The sequence below is a fragment of the Notothenia rossii genome, assembly GCF_949606895.1.
Source record: "Notothenia rossii genome assembly, chromosome: 11".
Lineage (NCBI taxonomy): Eukaryota > Metazoa > Chordata > Actinopteri > Perciformes > Nototheniidae > Notothenia > Notothenia rossii.
The window spans coordinates 34,285,808-34,302,213 of NC_136910.1; the positions used below are offsets into that span (position 1 = coordinate 34,285,808).

At 40.2% G+C, this 16,406-nt stretch overlaps 1 protein-coding gene and 1 long non-coding RNA gene across 5 annotated transcripts in view; both read right to left on the bottom strand.

The window, feature by feature from the left end:
- LOC307024116 overlaps nt 1-16,406 on the bottom strand; it is a 150,610-nt gene that overhangs the window by 105,615 nt on the left and 28,589 nt on the right. The gene's annotated exons all lie outside the window — the stretch shown is intronic.
- LOC307024114 (uncharacterized protein) lies at nt 7,086-16,314 on the bottom strand. 3 transcript variants are annotated; one of them, XR_013803842.1, is made up of 3 exons: nt 16,228-16,314; nt 7,285-14,543; nt 7,086-7,193 (listed from the first exon to the last, which is right to left on the bottom strand). XR_013803842.1 is itself a non-coding variant. In XM_079657949.1 (2 exons), the coding sequence occupies exon 2, from the start codon at nt 12,477-12,479 to the stop codon at nt 10,008-10,010; it is 2,472 nt and encodes an 823-aa protein (XP_079514075.1). In that variant the 5' UTR covers nt 12,480-14,543; nt 16,228-16,314; the 3' UTR covers nt 7,092-10,007. The 3 variants fall into 3 exon arrangements, 1 of the variants encoding a protein (XP_079514075.1); XR_013803843.1 differs by lacking the exon at nt 16,228-16,314 and having other exon boundaries at nt 7,285-14,644; XM_079657949.1 differs by having other exon boundaries at nt 7,092-14,543.

Sequence of the window (16,406 nt, forward strand, 5' to 3'; positions counted from 1 at the left end):
CAACATTCTAAGGATGTGTTTTGGACGTTGTTGGGTATCACATTAAAGATGTTCTTTATAAAACGTTCCCTCAATGTTACATGATAACAAATGAAGGACATTTTCAAAGCAACATTCTGAAATTGTTTTCAGGATGTTATTGAGGCCTGAGATCAGAGAAAGGGTTGTATAAAATGTTCCCTCAATGTTACATGATAACAAATGAAGAACATTCTCCAAGAAACATTCTGAAAATGTTTTCAGGATGTTATTGAGGACTGAGGGGACAGAAAGTGTTTGATAAAATGTTCCTTTAATGTGATACGTTAACAAAGGTGGAACGTTTTGCCTGCAACATTCTAAGGATGTGTTTTGGGCGTTGTTGGGTAACACATTAAAGATGTTCTTTATAAAACGTTCCCTCAATGTTACATGATAACAATTGAAGAACATTCTCCAAGAAACATTCTGAAAATGTTTTCAGGATGTTATTCTTTTTTTATAAAACGTTGCTGTTATGGCAAATATTAACACGGTCCTGGTCAACGTCAGATTTATTTTTAGAGCGCTTTAAAAAACAAACTTGTTGCATTTGTTTGAAAAGAATGTTTTAAAAAAAATCTGATGTCACCATATTTTCCTTTTGAAAAAAACAAACAAGCACGTAATTCATGATAAACTGTAAGCAGATATTGCATATTTGCGGTGGCATGTGTGAGTCCCCAGCTAGAAATGTTTGTTACCATTAGTTGTTCTCGGAATGTTTTCATCGGGATGTTTTATTTTGGTTCCCAGAATTTTCTTCTGAAAGGTAGGATAACGTTCTTTAAAAACATTCTTGAAATGTTTGGTGATGACCTTCTTAAGATGTTTTTGATAACATTATTAGAACATTATGCCCTACAGTTCTTAAAACGTTTTCAGCGGGGCGTTTTATTTTGGTTCCCAGAATGTTTTTCTAAAAGGTAGGATAACGTTCTTTAAAAACATTCTTGAAATGCTTGGTAATAACCTTCTTGAAATGTTTTTGATGACCTTCTTAAGATGTTTTTGATAACCTTCTTAAGATGTGGTTGATAACATTGTTAGAACATTATGCCCTACTATTCTTAAAACGTTTTCAGCGGTAAGTTTTAGTTTGGTTCCCAGAATGTTCTCCTGAAAGGTAGGATAACGTTCTTTAAAAACATTCTGGAAATGTTTGGTGATAACCTTCTTAAGATGTTTTTGATAACCTTCTTAAGATGTTTTTGATAACATTATTAGAACATTATGCCCTACTGTTCTTAAAACGTTTTCAGCGGGACGTTTTAATTTGGTTCCCAGAATGTTCTTCTGAAAGGTAGGATAACGTTCTTTAAAAACATTCTTGAAATGCTTGGTTATAACCTTCTTGAAATGTTTTTGATGACCTTCTTAAGATGTTTTTGATAACCTTCTTAAGATGTGGTTGATAACATTGTTAGAACATTATGCCCTACTATTCTTAAAACGTTTTCAGCGGGAAGTTTTAGTTTGGTTCCCAGAATGTTCTTCTGAAAGGTAGGATAACGTTCTCTAAAAACATTCTTAACATTTTTGGTGATAACTTTCTTAAGATGTATGAGCGCATACATCTTAATAATAAGTGCCGTTCAAATTCTCTACATGATAGGAAAGGAGGTTTCAAACTTCCTTTATAACCTCCTTTAGCTTAGGAACCACTGAACCTCCCTTACCGAAAGGAGAGGAGAAAATGCTGCCCCACAATGCCTTGCGGCCGCAGCATTTGCCATTACACAACAGTCGGCCGTTCACGGAAACAACCGATTATGACGGAGAAATTATATCATGAAACTTACGGTGCTTATTAAGCATTTTAAAACGTATGTGGTAAGTTGCCAAAGTGCTTTGTTTTGAACGTTCATCAGTATTATAATCAAAAAGAGAAATATGAACGTTAGTTTTTACTGAAATGATTAAATAAAGCCAACATTTCACAGAGCTGTGTGGGGTTTGTTCAACTTTTAAAATATGTTTGAATGGTGATATACACAGTGATAGATGTTAAGGACTAACGTTTATATTAAATACATCCCAGCTAGCGGGGAACGTTCTCACAACTTTGGCTAACGTTACCTATTGGTTCTAACAAGGTTTTTAAGAAACGTTTTAATCTGATGTTCAAGAACCTTTTTAGGATGTTTATTTGTTCAATTAATGTTCCTATAAGGTTTAAGGTTAACTAAGACATAACGTTTTAACTGCAACATTCAGAGGATGTTTTGAGGATGTTATTGAGGCCTTTCATGTGATTTGTTAACAAAGGTGGAACGTTTTGCCTGCAACATTCTAAGGACGTGTTTTGGACGTTGTTGGGTAACACATTAAAGATGTTCTTTATAAAACGTTCCCTCAATGTTGCATGATAACAAATAAAGAAAATTCTCCAAGAAACATTCTGAAAATGTTTTCAGGATGTTATTGAGGCCTGAGATGACAGAAAGTGTTTTATAAAATGTTCCTTTAATGTGATAAGTCAACAAAGGTGGAATGTTTTGCCTCCAACATTCTAAGGATGTGTTTTGGACGTTGTTGGGGTAACACATTAAAGATGTTCTTTTATAGAACATTCCCTCAATGTTACATGATAACCAAAGAAGAACATTTTGGAAGCAACATTTGGATAATGTTTTCAGGAGGTTATTATTTTTTTATAAAATGTTCCTGTGATGCGAAATATTAACAGGGTCATGGTCAACGTCAGATTTATTTGTAGTGCGCTTTAAAAAACAAAGTTTTTGCATTTGTTTGAAAGGATGTTTAAAAGAAATCTGATGTCACCACATTTTCCTTTTTAGAAAAAAACAAGCACGTAATTCATGATATTGCATGTTTGCGTAGGCATGTCTGAGTTCCCAGCTAGACATTGTTGGTTCTAAAAACATTCTGGAGAATGTTACCATTCATTGTTCTAGGAATGGTTTTATCGAGAAGTTTTATTTTGGTTCTTAGAATGTACTTCTGAAAAGTAGGATAACGTTCTCTAAAAACATTCTTAAAATGTTTGGTGATAACATCGTTCGAACATTATACCCCAAGTGTTTTTGTTGTTTATGCACATACTGTACGTATCTCTATTGTCATATGGATCGAATAACACTTAAAAAACCAAAGACAGACATATAAAAGAACGGACCGACTATCACTGCCCGTCCCTGAAACCCCTGTTATTGTTTGTATGTGTTTCTTTCTACTGTGTGTCTCTATCTCTGCCTGCTGGTATGCTCTACACGGCTGGGAGCAATCTCCAATCAACCACACCCGCAACCTGCTCGTCAGCCACACTATGAAAGCCTGCAGCCTGCACTCATTCCCTGCCGGATTGTTGCCGTGAACGGATTGTTGCCGTGAACGGTTTGTTGCGTGCCACTCTAGCTTTTTACCAGCATATTCTTTGACAACTTTGCCTGCTTTTGCCTCACACTGATTTTTGTGTCTCTCCCAGGAGGAATCCAAGGCCTTCCACACTCCCAAGACCAGCCAGGCCTCTCTACCCACCCTGGAACAACTGTTTCCCACTGCCGCACTAACCAACCTCCACTCCCAGCTCCCCTTTTCTAATGAACAAATGTTACTTTCACCAGCTGATTCCGTGTCAAATTCCAATAGTTAAGTAAACTATCATAATCATCCTAATGACCACAGTGGTCAGTCCACTTACCCAGGATTTTTGAGTTGAACAATTACAGGAATATTGTGTCTTTATGTTCAAATAATGTAAACATATTTTAGTAAATGGTTACCATAGAACATTTGCATAATTTCTTTAACATAAACCATGTTATCCTTCTCTAAAATAATAAAATTCTGGCAACATAACAAATCTAACTTGCAGCTGAAAATGTTTTAAGAACAGTAGGGCATAATGTTCTAACAATGTTATCAAAAACATTTTAAGAATGTTTTTAGAGAACGTTATCCTACCTTTCAGAAGAACATTCTGGGAACCAAAATAAAAGCTTCTGCTGAAAACGTTTTAAGAATAGTAGGGCATAATGTTCTAACAATGTTTTCAAAAACATTTTAAGAAGGTTATCACCAAACATTTAAGAATGTTTTTAGAGAGCGTTATCCTACCTTTCAGAAGAACATTCTGGGAACCAAACAAAAACTTCCCGCTGAAAAGGTTTTAAGAATAGGAGGGCATAATGTTCTAACAATGTTTTCAAAAACATTTTAAGAAGGTTATCACCAAACATTTAAGAATGTTTTTAGAGAGCGTTATCCTACCTTTCAGAAGAACATTCTGGGAACCAAACTAAAACTTCCCGCTGAAAACCTTCCTAGAACAATGACTGTAACATTCTCAGAATGCTTTTAGAACCAAACATTTCTTGCTGGTAATGCAGATTAAAACAGAACTTAATTGAGTAGACCAGGGGTGCCCAGCCTTTTTTGAACCGAGAGCTACTTTTAAAGTTGCCAGTCTGCCGAGATCTACCAGTCTGAATAGAGAGGCGTAGCCATTACTGACAGCCTAGTACCATGTAAATACACACTTTTACTTGAATAAAACTGACCTTTGTACGATTAATACTTCATAAAATACTGCAGATCCTTTATCTTACCTCTTTCTAATCTACACACATACAAGTATTTAACTGAAGTTACACAACAGTGTTGTTGATACAGAGTTGGAGTTTATTCGCACGTCACATACTACTGTACAGTGGGTAATGTTTTTGAGAAACATTGAACAGTGCTGCCACATATGACACAGGAAAAAAAGAAAAGACTCTAAACCCTTTCTTTGCCATTATATAAAAATAGTGTTGCTACAAAAGTATAAATTAGGCTTACTAATAAGACAACTCAGATCTGAAGCTACATAGGAATCTGCTGCCAAAGTGCAATAAAAAAGAAAAAACGAATAGAATCAAACCCTTTTTTTGTTGCATAATAGTAGTAGTAAAATAAATGTCTTTAAAATAGGATGCAAGCAACACTAGTTTCTTAACCTGAATTGAAAGAGACTATAATCAATTTAAACAGAACAGATCTTAATGTTTGCATTCTTATACCATTTTGTACAATAATTATATTGAACAAGTTCAAACAAACTAAATCTTACAGCTGATTAATAACGGTATCTAACTTGAGTTTTTATTATATCAAAAACCTGTTGAAATGCTACTCTTATTTTTACTGTCCCCCAAAAGCGCGTCGGCAGCCTCCAGGAATGCTTCTTTCACAACTTTGCCGTCTTTGAAAGACTTCATGTGTTTCGCAAGAACGTGACTGACACGATACGATGCTATGGTAGCGGCCTTGCTCTTGTTGTTGGGCCTGGTGAAAATGGACTGCTGTGCATTTAGCTGTCCTTTCAGGTCCCCCACCACCGTAGGGCAGAATTAGGAGGGAATTCCGTCTCGTAGCGTTTGTGCACTGTTTTGAAATGCCGCTCCTAAATTACCCTTCTTCGATAAAGCCACGCTCGCATTGCAGATGAGACAGAACGAATAGATTGGAATAGATAACAACATAATCATCCTCCCACTCGGAGTGAAAATTATATATTTTGGGCTTTTTTGCTTCTGCCATAATTGTGGTCTTGTGTGTGTGTTGACTGTCACTCCTGTTGCCACAGACAACGTCGGCGAACTAGTGCCCACTGCCCACCAGCCACGCCCGACACATGAAGTCACGCCAATCAAAAAGCTTTGATGCGTTCAAGTGCATTATTCTGGCACAGGAAGATTATGTTAGAGGACATTAACGATACAACAGAATATTGTTGTTCTATTTTTTGACACATTTCGCGATCGACTGGTTGGGCAACCCTGGAGTAGACTAACATAATAAAGATGGACGCATGAAGCTATTGAAATTAAATTCACACTTCTAAGGTAATAAATAAGCAGCCTTATGAAAGTGAATAAATAGCAGCATATAAAGTAGCAGCCAATGCAGAAGTGCCTTAAACTTTCCTCTAATATCCATCAGGCGCACCCTCCAAAAAGCCAGATTGTATAGAAGTCTATAAGAAGCAACCCAGCTAGACATTTTTGGTTCTAAAAACAGTCTGAGAATGTTACCATTCACTCTTCTAGGAATGTTTTCAGCAGGAAGTTTTCTTTTGGTTCCCAGAATGTTCTTCTGAAAGGTAGGATAACGTTCTCTAAAAACATTCTTAAAATATTTTGTGATGACCTTCTTCAAATGTTTTTGATAACATTGTTCGAACATTATGCCCTACTATTCTTACAACGTTTTCAGCTGGACGTTTTATTTTGGTTCCTAGAATGTTCTTCTGAAAGGTAGGATAACGTTCTCTAAAAACATTCTTAAAATGTTTGTTGATAACCTTCTTAAGATGTTTTTGATAACCTTCTTAAGATGTTTTTGATAACATTGTTCGAACATTATGCCCTACTGTTCTTAAAAAGTTTTCAGCGGGACGTTTTTTTTTGGTTCCCAGAATGTTCTTCTGAAAGGTAGGATAACTTTATCTAAAAACATTCTTAAAATGCTTGGTAATAACCTTTTTTAAAGATCACATGTCATGCTTTTTCGGTTATTACCCGTCCCCTTGTGTGTTATGAAGGTTTTTCTGCATGTAAACGGTGTGCAGAGTCAAAACCCTCAAAGTACACCCTGTAGCGAGTAAAACTCTAAAACAGAAAGCTGCAGCGAGCCGTTTAGTGGAGAAAAGTGAATACTGCTGAATACACATACTTTACAGAGATGCTGTATGCGAAACCAATGTGAGTTTGGAAAATTGCACAGTATTTTTCTATTTTAGTATACCTCAACAATGGAATTATGATCAGTGGAAATGGCCATGACATGTGACCTTTAAATGTGTTTGATAACATTGTTAGAACATTATGCCCTACTATTCTTGAAACATTTTCAGCTGCAAGTTAGATTTTCTTATGTTACAAGAATGTTATTATTTTAAAGTAGGATAACGTGCTTTATCGTTCCGATTTATCAGAAATCTTTCTCTTTTTTTTATGCGACCAGCAGCTAGTAAAAGTCACTGTCGGTGTCACATGTACTGGAGGGGACCCAGAATCAGACTCGGAAACAGCTGGTAAAAGTAACATTTGTTTATTAGAAAAGGGGAGCTGGGAGTGGAGGTTGGTTATGGCGGCAGTGGGAAACAGTTGTTCCAGGGTGGGTAGAGAGGCCTGCCTGGTCTTGGGAGTGTGGAAGGCCTTGGATTCCTCCTGGGAGAGACATACAAATGAGTGTGAGGCAAAAGCAGGCAAAGTTGTCAAAGAATATGCTGGTAAAAAGCTAGAGCGGCACGCAACAAACCGTTCAAGGCAACAATCCGGCAGGGAATGAGTGCAGGCTGCAGGCTTTCATAGTGTGGCTGATGAGCAGGTTGCAGGTGTGGTTGATTGGAGATTGCTCCCAGCTGTGTAGAGCAGACCAGCAGGCACGGGGGGAAACTAAAGGGTGCAATAACGATTTTTATCCAATATGCATAAATAGCGGACACTGTTTATACGCAGCCCTCACAAACCACACATGGCCAGATAGCTTATCCAACAGTTAGAACCTACATACGAGACACAACCTTTATAGTCAGAAAAGGTGTGATTAGTTTTTTGATATTTTACAGATATGATATTATGAATACTGTGGGCCAACATACCTTAGTATGATTATAAGTGCATGTGAGTGAATATTGGCATGCAAATTCGTTTTTATACGTCCTATTCATTGTCTCAATGCACTCATACATTTTAAGAAAGTTATCGCCAAAAATGTTAAGAATGTTTTTAGAGAACGTTATCCTACCTTTCAGAATAACATTCTGGCAACCAAAATAAAACATCCTGCTGAAAAATTCCTAGAACAATAAATGGTAACATTCTCAGAATTTTTGAGAACCAAACATTTCTAGCTGGGAACTCACACATGCCACCGCAAACATGCAATATCTGCTTACAGCTTATTATGAATTACGGACTTGTTTGTTTTTTTCAAAAGGAAAATATGGTGACATCAGATTTTTTAAAACATCATTTTCAAACAAATGCAACAAGTTTGTTTTTTAAAGCGCTTTAGAAATAAATCTGACCTTGATCATGACCGTGTTAATATTTGCCATCACAGGAAAGTTTTATAAAAAAAGAATAACACCCTGAAAACATTTTCAGAATGTTTCTTGGAGAATTTTCTTAATTTGTTATCATGTAACATTGAGGGAACGTTTTATAAAGAATATCTTTAATGTTTTATCCCAACAACGTCCAAAACACATCCTTAGAATATTGCAGGCAAAACGTTCTACCTTTGTTAACATATCACATTAAAGGAACATTTTATAAAAAAATGTTCTGTCATCTCAGGCCTTAATAACATCCTCAAAACATCCTCTGAATGTTGCAGTTAAAACGTTATGTCTTAGTTTACCTTAAACCTTGTAGGAACATTATTTGAAATAATAAACATCCTAAAAAGGTTCTTTGAACATCAGATTAAAACGTTTCTTTAAAACATTATTAGAACCTGTAGCCAAAGTTTTGAGAACGTTCCTCTCTAGCTGGGAAAAGCTTGTTCCAAGTCTTTTTTTGTGAGAGTTTAAATAATTGAGTTGCTCAATGTGTTACCTTGTGAGTTTTGTATACACTAAACCAGGGGTCTGCAACCTTTTTGACCAAAAGAACCATTTTGCTCCCTTTTCCAAAAAAAATGTTTGTCTGGAGCCGCAAAACATATTTCATAGCTTATAAAGTTGTATTTATTGATATATAGACAAAAAGTACAGTTTTTTTGCATTTATTATTTATTACATTATATAAAACTGTTAACCTCTAATAAGAAACAAAGAACTCCAATAAGGAGAATTAAAAATAATAGACAGGCCTACTTTAATATAAATCAACCCAGCACTTGGGGAGTCCTCTGCACATTTGAAGGAAAAAGAATATAATTAAAATGGGCCCACTTTGAAATAAATAAAACATATAGCTGCACCCTAAAAAGAGTTAAAGGTAGGGTTGCTAAGAATGGATTAAACAGCTCGAGTACGCTAGAATTTGAAAGTACACAACCGGAAAAAATCTGCCTCTTCCTTCAGACTTCCTTACAGAGCCCCTCCTCCAACACACACGAACGCGCACATGACCAATAGAGCGGTAAAGTCCTGCCCATCTACTTCCGACCCATGGGACCTTATTTCGGGAAAAATTATGTATTGAAGTCAATGGGGAGAGAAAGATGATCGTTCGATCCCGTTTTAATTGTGCCACGAATTACACAAAATTATGTTTGTCATTCTTAAAAAATAATTTCCATGTCAAAAAAGTTACAGTTTGTCGTAAAACTGTTGAAATATAAGACTATGAAAAATACGCAACTAGAAAGACTACAAATCCCAGAATCCCGGTCCCGCATGCTGGCTCTTACGGAACCGACTTGAAAAATAGGGAATTCAGGAAGAACTGTATAATGAAAGTTCCACTCGAAATGACGCCTTGGTGTGTCGGTAAGAACACAGGAGCCTTGTTAGCGGTTAATTCCTTTTACTGAAGATATCAACACAACAGTCACAGTATTACAGCCTTGGAGCAGGTGTAGTGTGGGCATATGTGTGTGGTCTATAAGAGAGAAATACAAAGGTACAAGTATAATTAGAATATATTATTCCAATATATTATACAGTGAAAATATGCATAACTTTCACATTAATAGTACTAAATAACATATTCTACCAGGCTAATTAACTGCTCAACAGGCAGGTTGTAATATAACCCTTCCACATACAAAGGAAATATACTGCACAGATAATTCCTTTAATTTACAGTAAAAAAGGTTAATATGCCATCTAAACATTAGACATTGCCAACAGGGTCAAATATAACATTTCAAATGGAGAGAAGTACAGCTACGCAGTGCTAACATTAGCTTTGTTAGCTTAGCTCAACTTGTCGATAATAACCGGAGTTAGCAAACTCCAAAACAACTAATATGCCGTGAAAGGCTTCATACTGTCCAGTCCCATCCGAATAACATTAACTTACTGTTGGTCAGAGACGCAAAAAGATCACACACACTAGATTGCCACTGAAAGTCCAGGCTGCGCTCCGTCGACATGAAGTTATTTTCTCCCTTTCTCCTAACAGCTGCGCTCCATGTGCTTGATAGTTACAATTGCGCATGCCGCCAACATAGGGCGCTGGAATAACAGTCAGCAGGCTTTCCAACATTGCCGCCCCCCAATTTGCGATGCAAATTGGCTTCCATGGAAAGGCTAACTGCTCAGATGAGGGATCTGGTCCCTTGTTGTCCTCGTCATGGATCTCTTGGAGGACAATAAGACGAACTATAGGCCGGGTGTAGGTTTTGTCCTGTATCTTCACTTCTGCTGTTCTGATGTGACCATCTGGCCCTGGAAATATTCTGGTCACTTGCCCAATCTGCCATAATGCTCGTGGAAGCTGTGGGTCGACAAGCAGTACAACCGCTCCTACTTTGATGTCTTCTGTTTGTCTCTGCCACTTGCCTCGAGTTTGAAGGCTAGGCAGATAATACCTCACGAAGGCAGACCAGAAACAATCAACCAATATCTGTGAATGTCTCCATCTTCGCCGCCCTAGCAGTTCTGATGCAGGATATACCACCTGGGGCAGGGAGCTGTCAGCTCGACCCATGAGCAGGAAGTTAGGGGTCACAGGATCAACTTCAGCCACGTCGGAAGAAACATACCTTAAGGGTATTGCATTTAGGATGCTCTCAACTTCAGTAAGAACTGTCATGAGCACTTTTTCAGAGCCAATGGTAGTGTACAGAGCAGTCTTGATGGAGCAAATTTCTCGTTCCCACACGCCACCGAAGTGTGGTGCTGCTGGTGGGTTAAAGCGAAAACTGACCCGTTGCTTCGCCAGTTGCTGCTGGAGCTCTAGACACATATTGGCGAATGCTTCCATGAGCTCCCTTTCTCCACCTTTGAAATTGGTTCCGTTGTCGGAGTAGACTTCTGATGGCCTTCCGCGTCTGGCAATGAACCTTCTGAAGGCCATTAAAAAGGAGTCTGTATCGACAGAGGTAAGTAGGTCAATGTGAACTGCCCTTGTGGTGAGGCACTTGAACACAATACCCCACCGCTTCTCATTGCGTCGTCCCACTTTGATCAGAAAGGGGCCAAAGCAATCCATGCCAGTTGAGTAAAAGGCAGGCTTGAATAGCCTGAGGCGGGCCACGGATAGGTCAGCTATTTGTTGGGAAGCAGGTTTTGCCTTCCATCTACGGCATTCGGTACAGCTGTGCTGGTGCCGCCTAACAGCCTCTCGTCCAAGCAGGATCCATACTGTGCGGCGAAGCTCAGCGAACACTGTCTCAGGTCCAGGCTGACAGATAAGAGCATCAACATGTTGAATGAGGAGCTTAGTGTACGAACGGCTGGGGTTAAGTACAACTGGGTGCATAACTGTCAGATCAAGGTCTTCTGCCTGCCGGAGTCTGCCTCCGACTCTGATAAGGTCGCAGTCTGTGTCATACTGAGGCGCGAGGCATATGAGACGACTGCTCGAAGGGATTGGTTTTCCAGACTTTAGTAGATGGTATTCTTCTGTGAAGCTGTCCAGCTGAACTTGTTTTAGAACATTCTGCTCTGCCCTGTTGTACATCTCTGCTGTAGGAGAGTCAGTTGACGATGAGTCACCAAGCTTGGCCGCCCCGTGAAGTTCCTTGGCTTTGGCCTCCACTAAATCACTCCAAGTACGTAACGGTGTGATATCTGGAGTCAATGCCCTTGGTTGGGAGATGGCCATACCACATATGGCAAACCGCTTTAACTCTGTACTCCTGAGGCTTGGCAATACTGCTTCCTTGGATGCCTGGCGTAGTGTTGCATCCTTTCTCCCTAGCATAGATGTTGCATACCTAAGCACTCCATTCACGGTTAGTCGCTTTGTCTTAGCCTCCAGTAGGTTAACGGCTTCCTGGTCTTCGTTAGACCTGGTCACTTCCTTCTCAGACCTGTAAGGCAGGGTGTCAACTTGCCACAACTTCTCCACGTTGCGCTGCACCTCGACTCCAAGTGGGCATAGGGATGTAAAAAGGCATTGGTGAGGCTGTAACTGGGACTGAAGAATCTGTGCCGGCCCTTGAAGTGTCCATCCAAGCCGTGTATGGATTGCAGCTGGACCTCCAGGTGGTCCGAAACGCACAAGTTCCACTGGGCTTATGAGGCGAAGCTGGTCAGCTCCAATCAGCAACAAGGGTGAGACTTGACTGAAACCGTGTAGAGGCAAGTCTTGGAGGTGCTTGTACCTTTTCTGAAGGGTAGCCACTGGATAGGTATGTTCAGCTAACCCGAGGCGCTGAGCAGTAAAGGCGTTGTCTATCTGGAAAGACTTCTTTGGTTGCTTTATAGTGGAGAGTTGGAAAGAAACTGAGGCACCATGCAGAGTCTGAATATCCTGACGGATGGTTCTGAGGGCAAGGTCTTCTGGGGTGCCTGTTAGTCCAAGTTGTTGGGCTGCTGCTGAGAGCAGCATAGTGCGATCAGAGCCATCATCTAGGACCGCATAGGTGTCCAACGTCTTGTCACCATATCGGAGGATAACTCTGACGACTTTCAAGAGAACTCAAGTAGAGTCCGATGGTTTCTCCAGATGAAGGGTTTTGGTTGCTGAGCTAACCAGACAGGTTCCTTCCTTAATAGTCCTGTTGTTGACCTCGTGCAGTATCTGAAGGTGTTTACCTTGACATATGCTGCAGGGTTTCTTCAGGATGCATTGTGCCGCTTGATGTGATCTCCCACATCGCCAACAACGTTTGTTGGTCTTAATCCAGTCTATGATTTGAGCTTTGTCAAAACACTTAAAGGTGGCACATTGGCTTAGATAATGATCGTCTGCTTCACAGTAAGGACAGTAGGCTTTTGGTGAGCCTGTCTTCTTACTCTGTGCAGGGGCTCTACCAGTAGATGACTCCGTTGATGGTTGTGACATGTTCTCTGTGCCATGGAGTATGGTAGCTGCACGAGGGATGAACTTTGACTGTGGCCGATGTTCTTGCTTCTGGATGGATTTCTCTTTGTGACCTTAGTTACCGCTATAACTGTCACTATCTTGGCAGCAGGTTTCCAGCTGCAGCCAACAAGAGAGCTCTATTAGGTTGTAAAACGGGTGACAACACATATATCTCCGAAACTCAGACTTCATCTCAGCAGGTAATTTACTAAGGAGACGTGACACATGAGAACCACATCACAGCTCCATCTCTCCTTCCTGGCCGAGGGTTTTCAGCATACCGACGAGAGCACGAATCTGCAATGCAAATCTCTCAAAGGCCTCTGTGTCTCCACTTCTGATGTCAGGTGCATCCATCACACTGGCGATCTTCTTGATAGCTAACTGATGGGGCTGACCGAATTTCTCTGACAGGGCTGCCATTATGTCAGAGTAGGGGGTAGGAGAATTAAGATATGCATAGGCGGGCTTCATATAGTTTTAGATGATCCATCAGGATCTGGTACTTGAATAGCTCTGTTCCGTCCCGTGGAAGTAGATTATCAAGAGCAATCTTCAGCCGTGCAAACTCACCAGGGTCCTTCTTAGTGAGATCAGGTATGGTAGGTCTAGGACCCCTGTAGGTTCTTTCTTGCGCTGCAACATATGGCTGTTGGTCATAGTATACTCTCTGGTTGTGGGGCTGGAGTGAATGAGTTGGATACCTGGGGTAGGTATAGGTGGATGGCTGACTCTGCTGGAGAGGCTTTTGGTCATAGTGACCCATGGTTAGGGGACTAGAATGAGGATAATGCACATGGATAGCTGTAGGTTGACTTACTGAAGCTGCTAGTGTTTGCTCCTTTAAAAGCCGTAATTCACCCATCATCTTATCCAGAGTGTCAAGCATCACAGTATCCTTTGAGTAGACACTATGGGCTTGAGGGGTCAAGGTGTATGACCTCTGATGACCTTGGGGTAGATCTCTGTACTGGGTTTGGTCGTGCTGCAGAGACTGGCTCCTTCCTGTCTCTGGCCTGACTGCATAGGGAGTAACAGTAGGGACACTGCCTGACTGCACATAATGTCTTGAGTCTACACTGTGTAGGGAATGAGGAGTTAAAGATGGTTCCCGAGGTTGATGATAGGGCGAAGAATCCAATTGAGGGGTTGGGTACCTCCGCTGCCCACTAGCTCCTATAGGATGATCATCCTGCAGATGATGATCAGGCTCCTGAGCTCCATTAGCAGAAAGAGTCCTTCAATCTAAGGTGAAGTTCCATCTGGCCTGACTTAAAGGGCTGCAGGACCGTGATGACTGGGCTGATACTGCTGAGGGATGAAGTCCTGGATCACTCAGGTTGTCCTCTTCTGGACCGACTGCATACTGTGCTGTGTGTTGATAACTAGGAGTTGTAGTGGCTTGCCTTTGGCTGACATGACTCACTTCGTAGTCAATGAAGTAAGGAGGAGGATGAATTAGCCGCTTAGGATGTGTAGATTCTGATGAGGCTTCACCTTATGTGAAACTAGGCTGCATCATGGAATCCAAGGAAAATGTCTCATCCGGCTCAAAGGACCAATGAAAAATAGGGAATTCAGGAAGGACTGTATAATGAAAGTGTGTCGGTAAGAACACAGGAGTCTTGTTAGCGGTTAATTCCTTTTACTGAAGATATCAACAAAACAGTCACAGTATTACAGCCTTGGAGCAGGTGTATGTATGCATATGTGTGTCAGGGCTGCCAACATTTGAGTTCAGCTTGGAGTGAGATTTTTTTTTGGTGAACCGAAAAAAGAAACGTTCATGTGTACAGTGTTACAAACTAGGGTTTCCCATTAATTTACCGGGGCTACAGTGGAACACGCACATACAGTGTACCCGCGACTCTTACAATGAAGGCTCGATAATCAGCTCACAGCATATAAAATGGCATAGGTAAAGTGCTATCTAACAAGTGGGGGGGGGGGGGGGGGGGGGTCCTCACCTCCTCTAGGGGGGTCCGGGGGCATGCTCCCCCGGGAAGATTTTTTTTTTTAATATCGAATTTAAAAGCATCAATCTGGTGCACTTTGAGAGCAAAATGAATTTATGGAGACATCTCTCAACACCCATATGAAACAGAACTGTAAACAGATTTTCTTTTTCTTTATGGATATTTTACAAATCACTCCCCTTTTAAACTATATTGTTGTTTTACTGCCATAGAGTATTTCATAACTGTTTTTCATTTATTCTCATAAATCCGTTCATACCTTTATTGAAGATTTACATTATAAATATTCCCCAAAATTATTCAAAAGCATATTCTTCCAAACTCTCGGCTGTAGTCTGACCACCAGGAGACTATTGATGTGTGTAGTGAGTTTGGTAGTAATAAGCTGTATAAATGTGAAGTGATTGAATATTATTGTATTCTCTTTTTTCGGAGTTTCACTTTGCAGACGGTCCCTGAGCACTCCTTTCTACTCCGGCTGCGGATAGAGACCAATGTAATGTGTCCAGCTCGGAGGATGACGCGTATTGGCTTTTTTCGATCAAAATGTGATTGTAGCCCGTTGTCAACCTTACTACGGTATTTAGGAGACGTCATTTGTGTCTGCATAACGTTTTGTTCATGAGTTATTGATCCGTGAAATCAGAATCTCCCAATATCGTTCCAACTTTACTGAACTAAGCCAGAAGACTTGTCTCATTTCGTAGACCGCTCGGTTTGCTGTTTCTTCGCTTTATTTGTATATTTATGTACATTTATTTTGGACGAAAACTTAGCGTGAGGAAAGGCAAGTGTGGCGTGAGTGTGTGAGATATGGGTTAATTGCGTGGCTCTCAAGCTAAATGCGTTGTTGGCAGCCCTGTGTGTGTGGTCTATAAGAGAGAAATACAAAAGTATAAGTATAATTATAATCTATTATTCCAATATATTATACGGTGAAAATATGCATAACTTTCACATTAATAGTACTAAATAACATATTCTACCAGGCTAATTAACTGCTCAAAAGGCAGGTTGTAATATAACCCTTCCACATACAAAGGAAATATACTGCACAGATAATTCCTTTAACTTACAGTAAAAAAGGTTAATATGCCATCTAAACATTAGACATTGCCAACAGGGTCAAACATAACATTTCAAATGGAGAGAAGTACAGCTACAAAGTGCTAACATTAGCTTTGTTAGCTTAGCTCAACTTGTCGATAATAACCGGAGTTAGCAAACTCCAAAACAACTAATATGCTGTGAAAGGCTTAATACTTTCCAGTCCCATGCGAGTAACATTAACTTACTGTTGGTCAGAGACGCACAAAGATCAAACACACTAGATCGCCACTGAAAGTCCAGGCTGCACTCCGTCGACATGACGTTATTTTCTCCCTTTCTCCTAACAGCTGCGCTCCATGTGCTTGATAGTTACAATTGCGCGTGCCGCCAACAGAGGGCGCTGGAGTAACAGCCAGCAGGCTTT

Coding starts and splice junctions, on each gene's coding strand:
- LOC307024114 (XM_079657949.1), bottom strand. CDS start 12,479: ATGCTGCTCTCAGCAGCAGCCCAACAACTTGGACTAACAGGCACCCCA.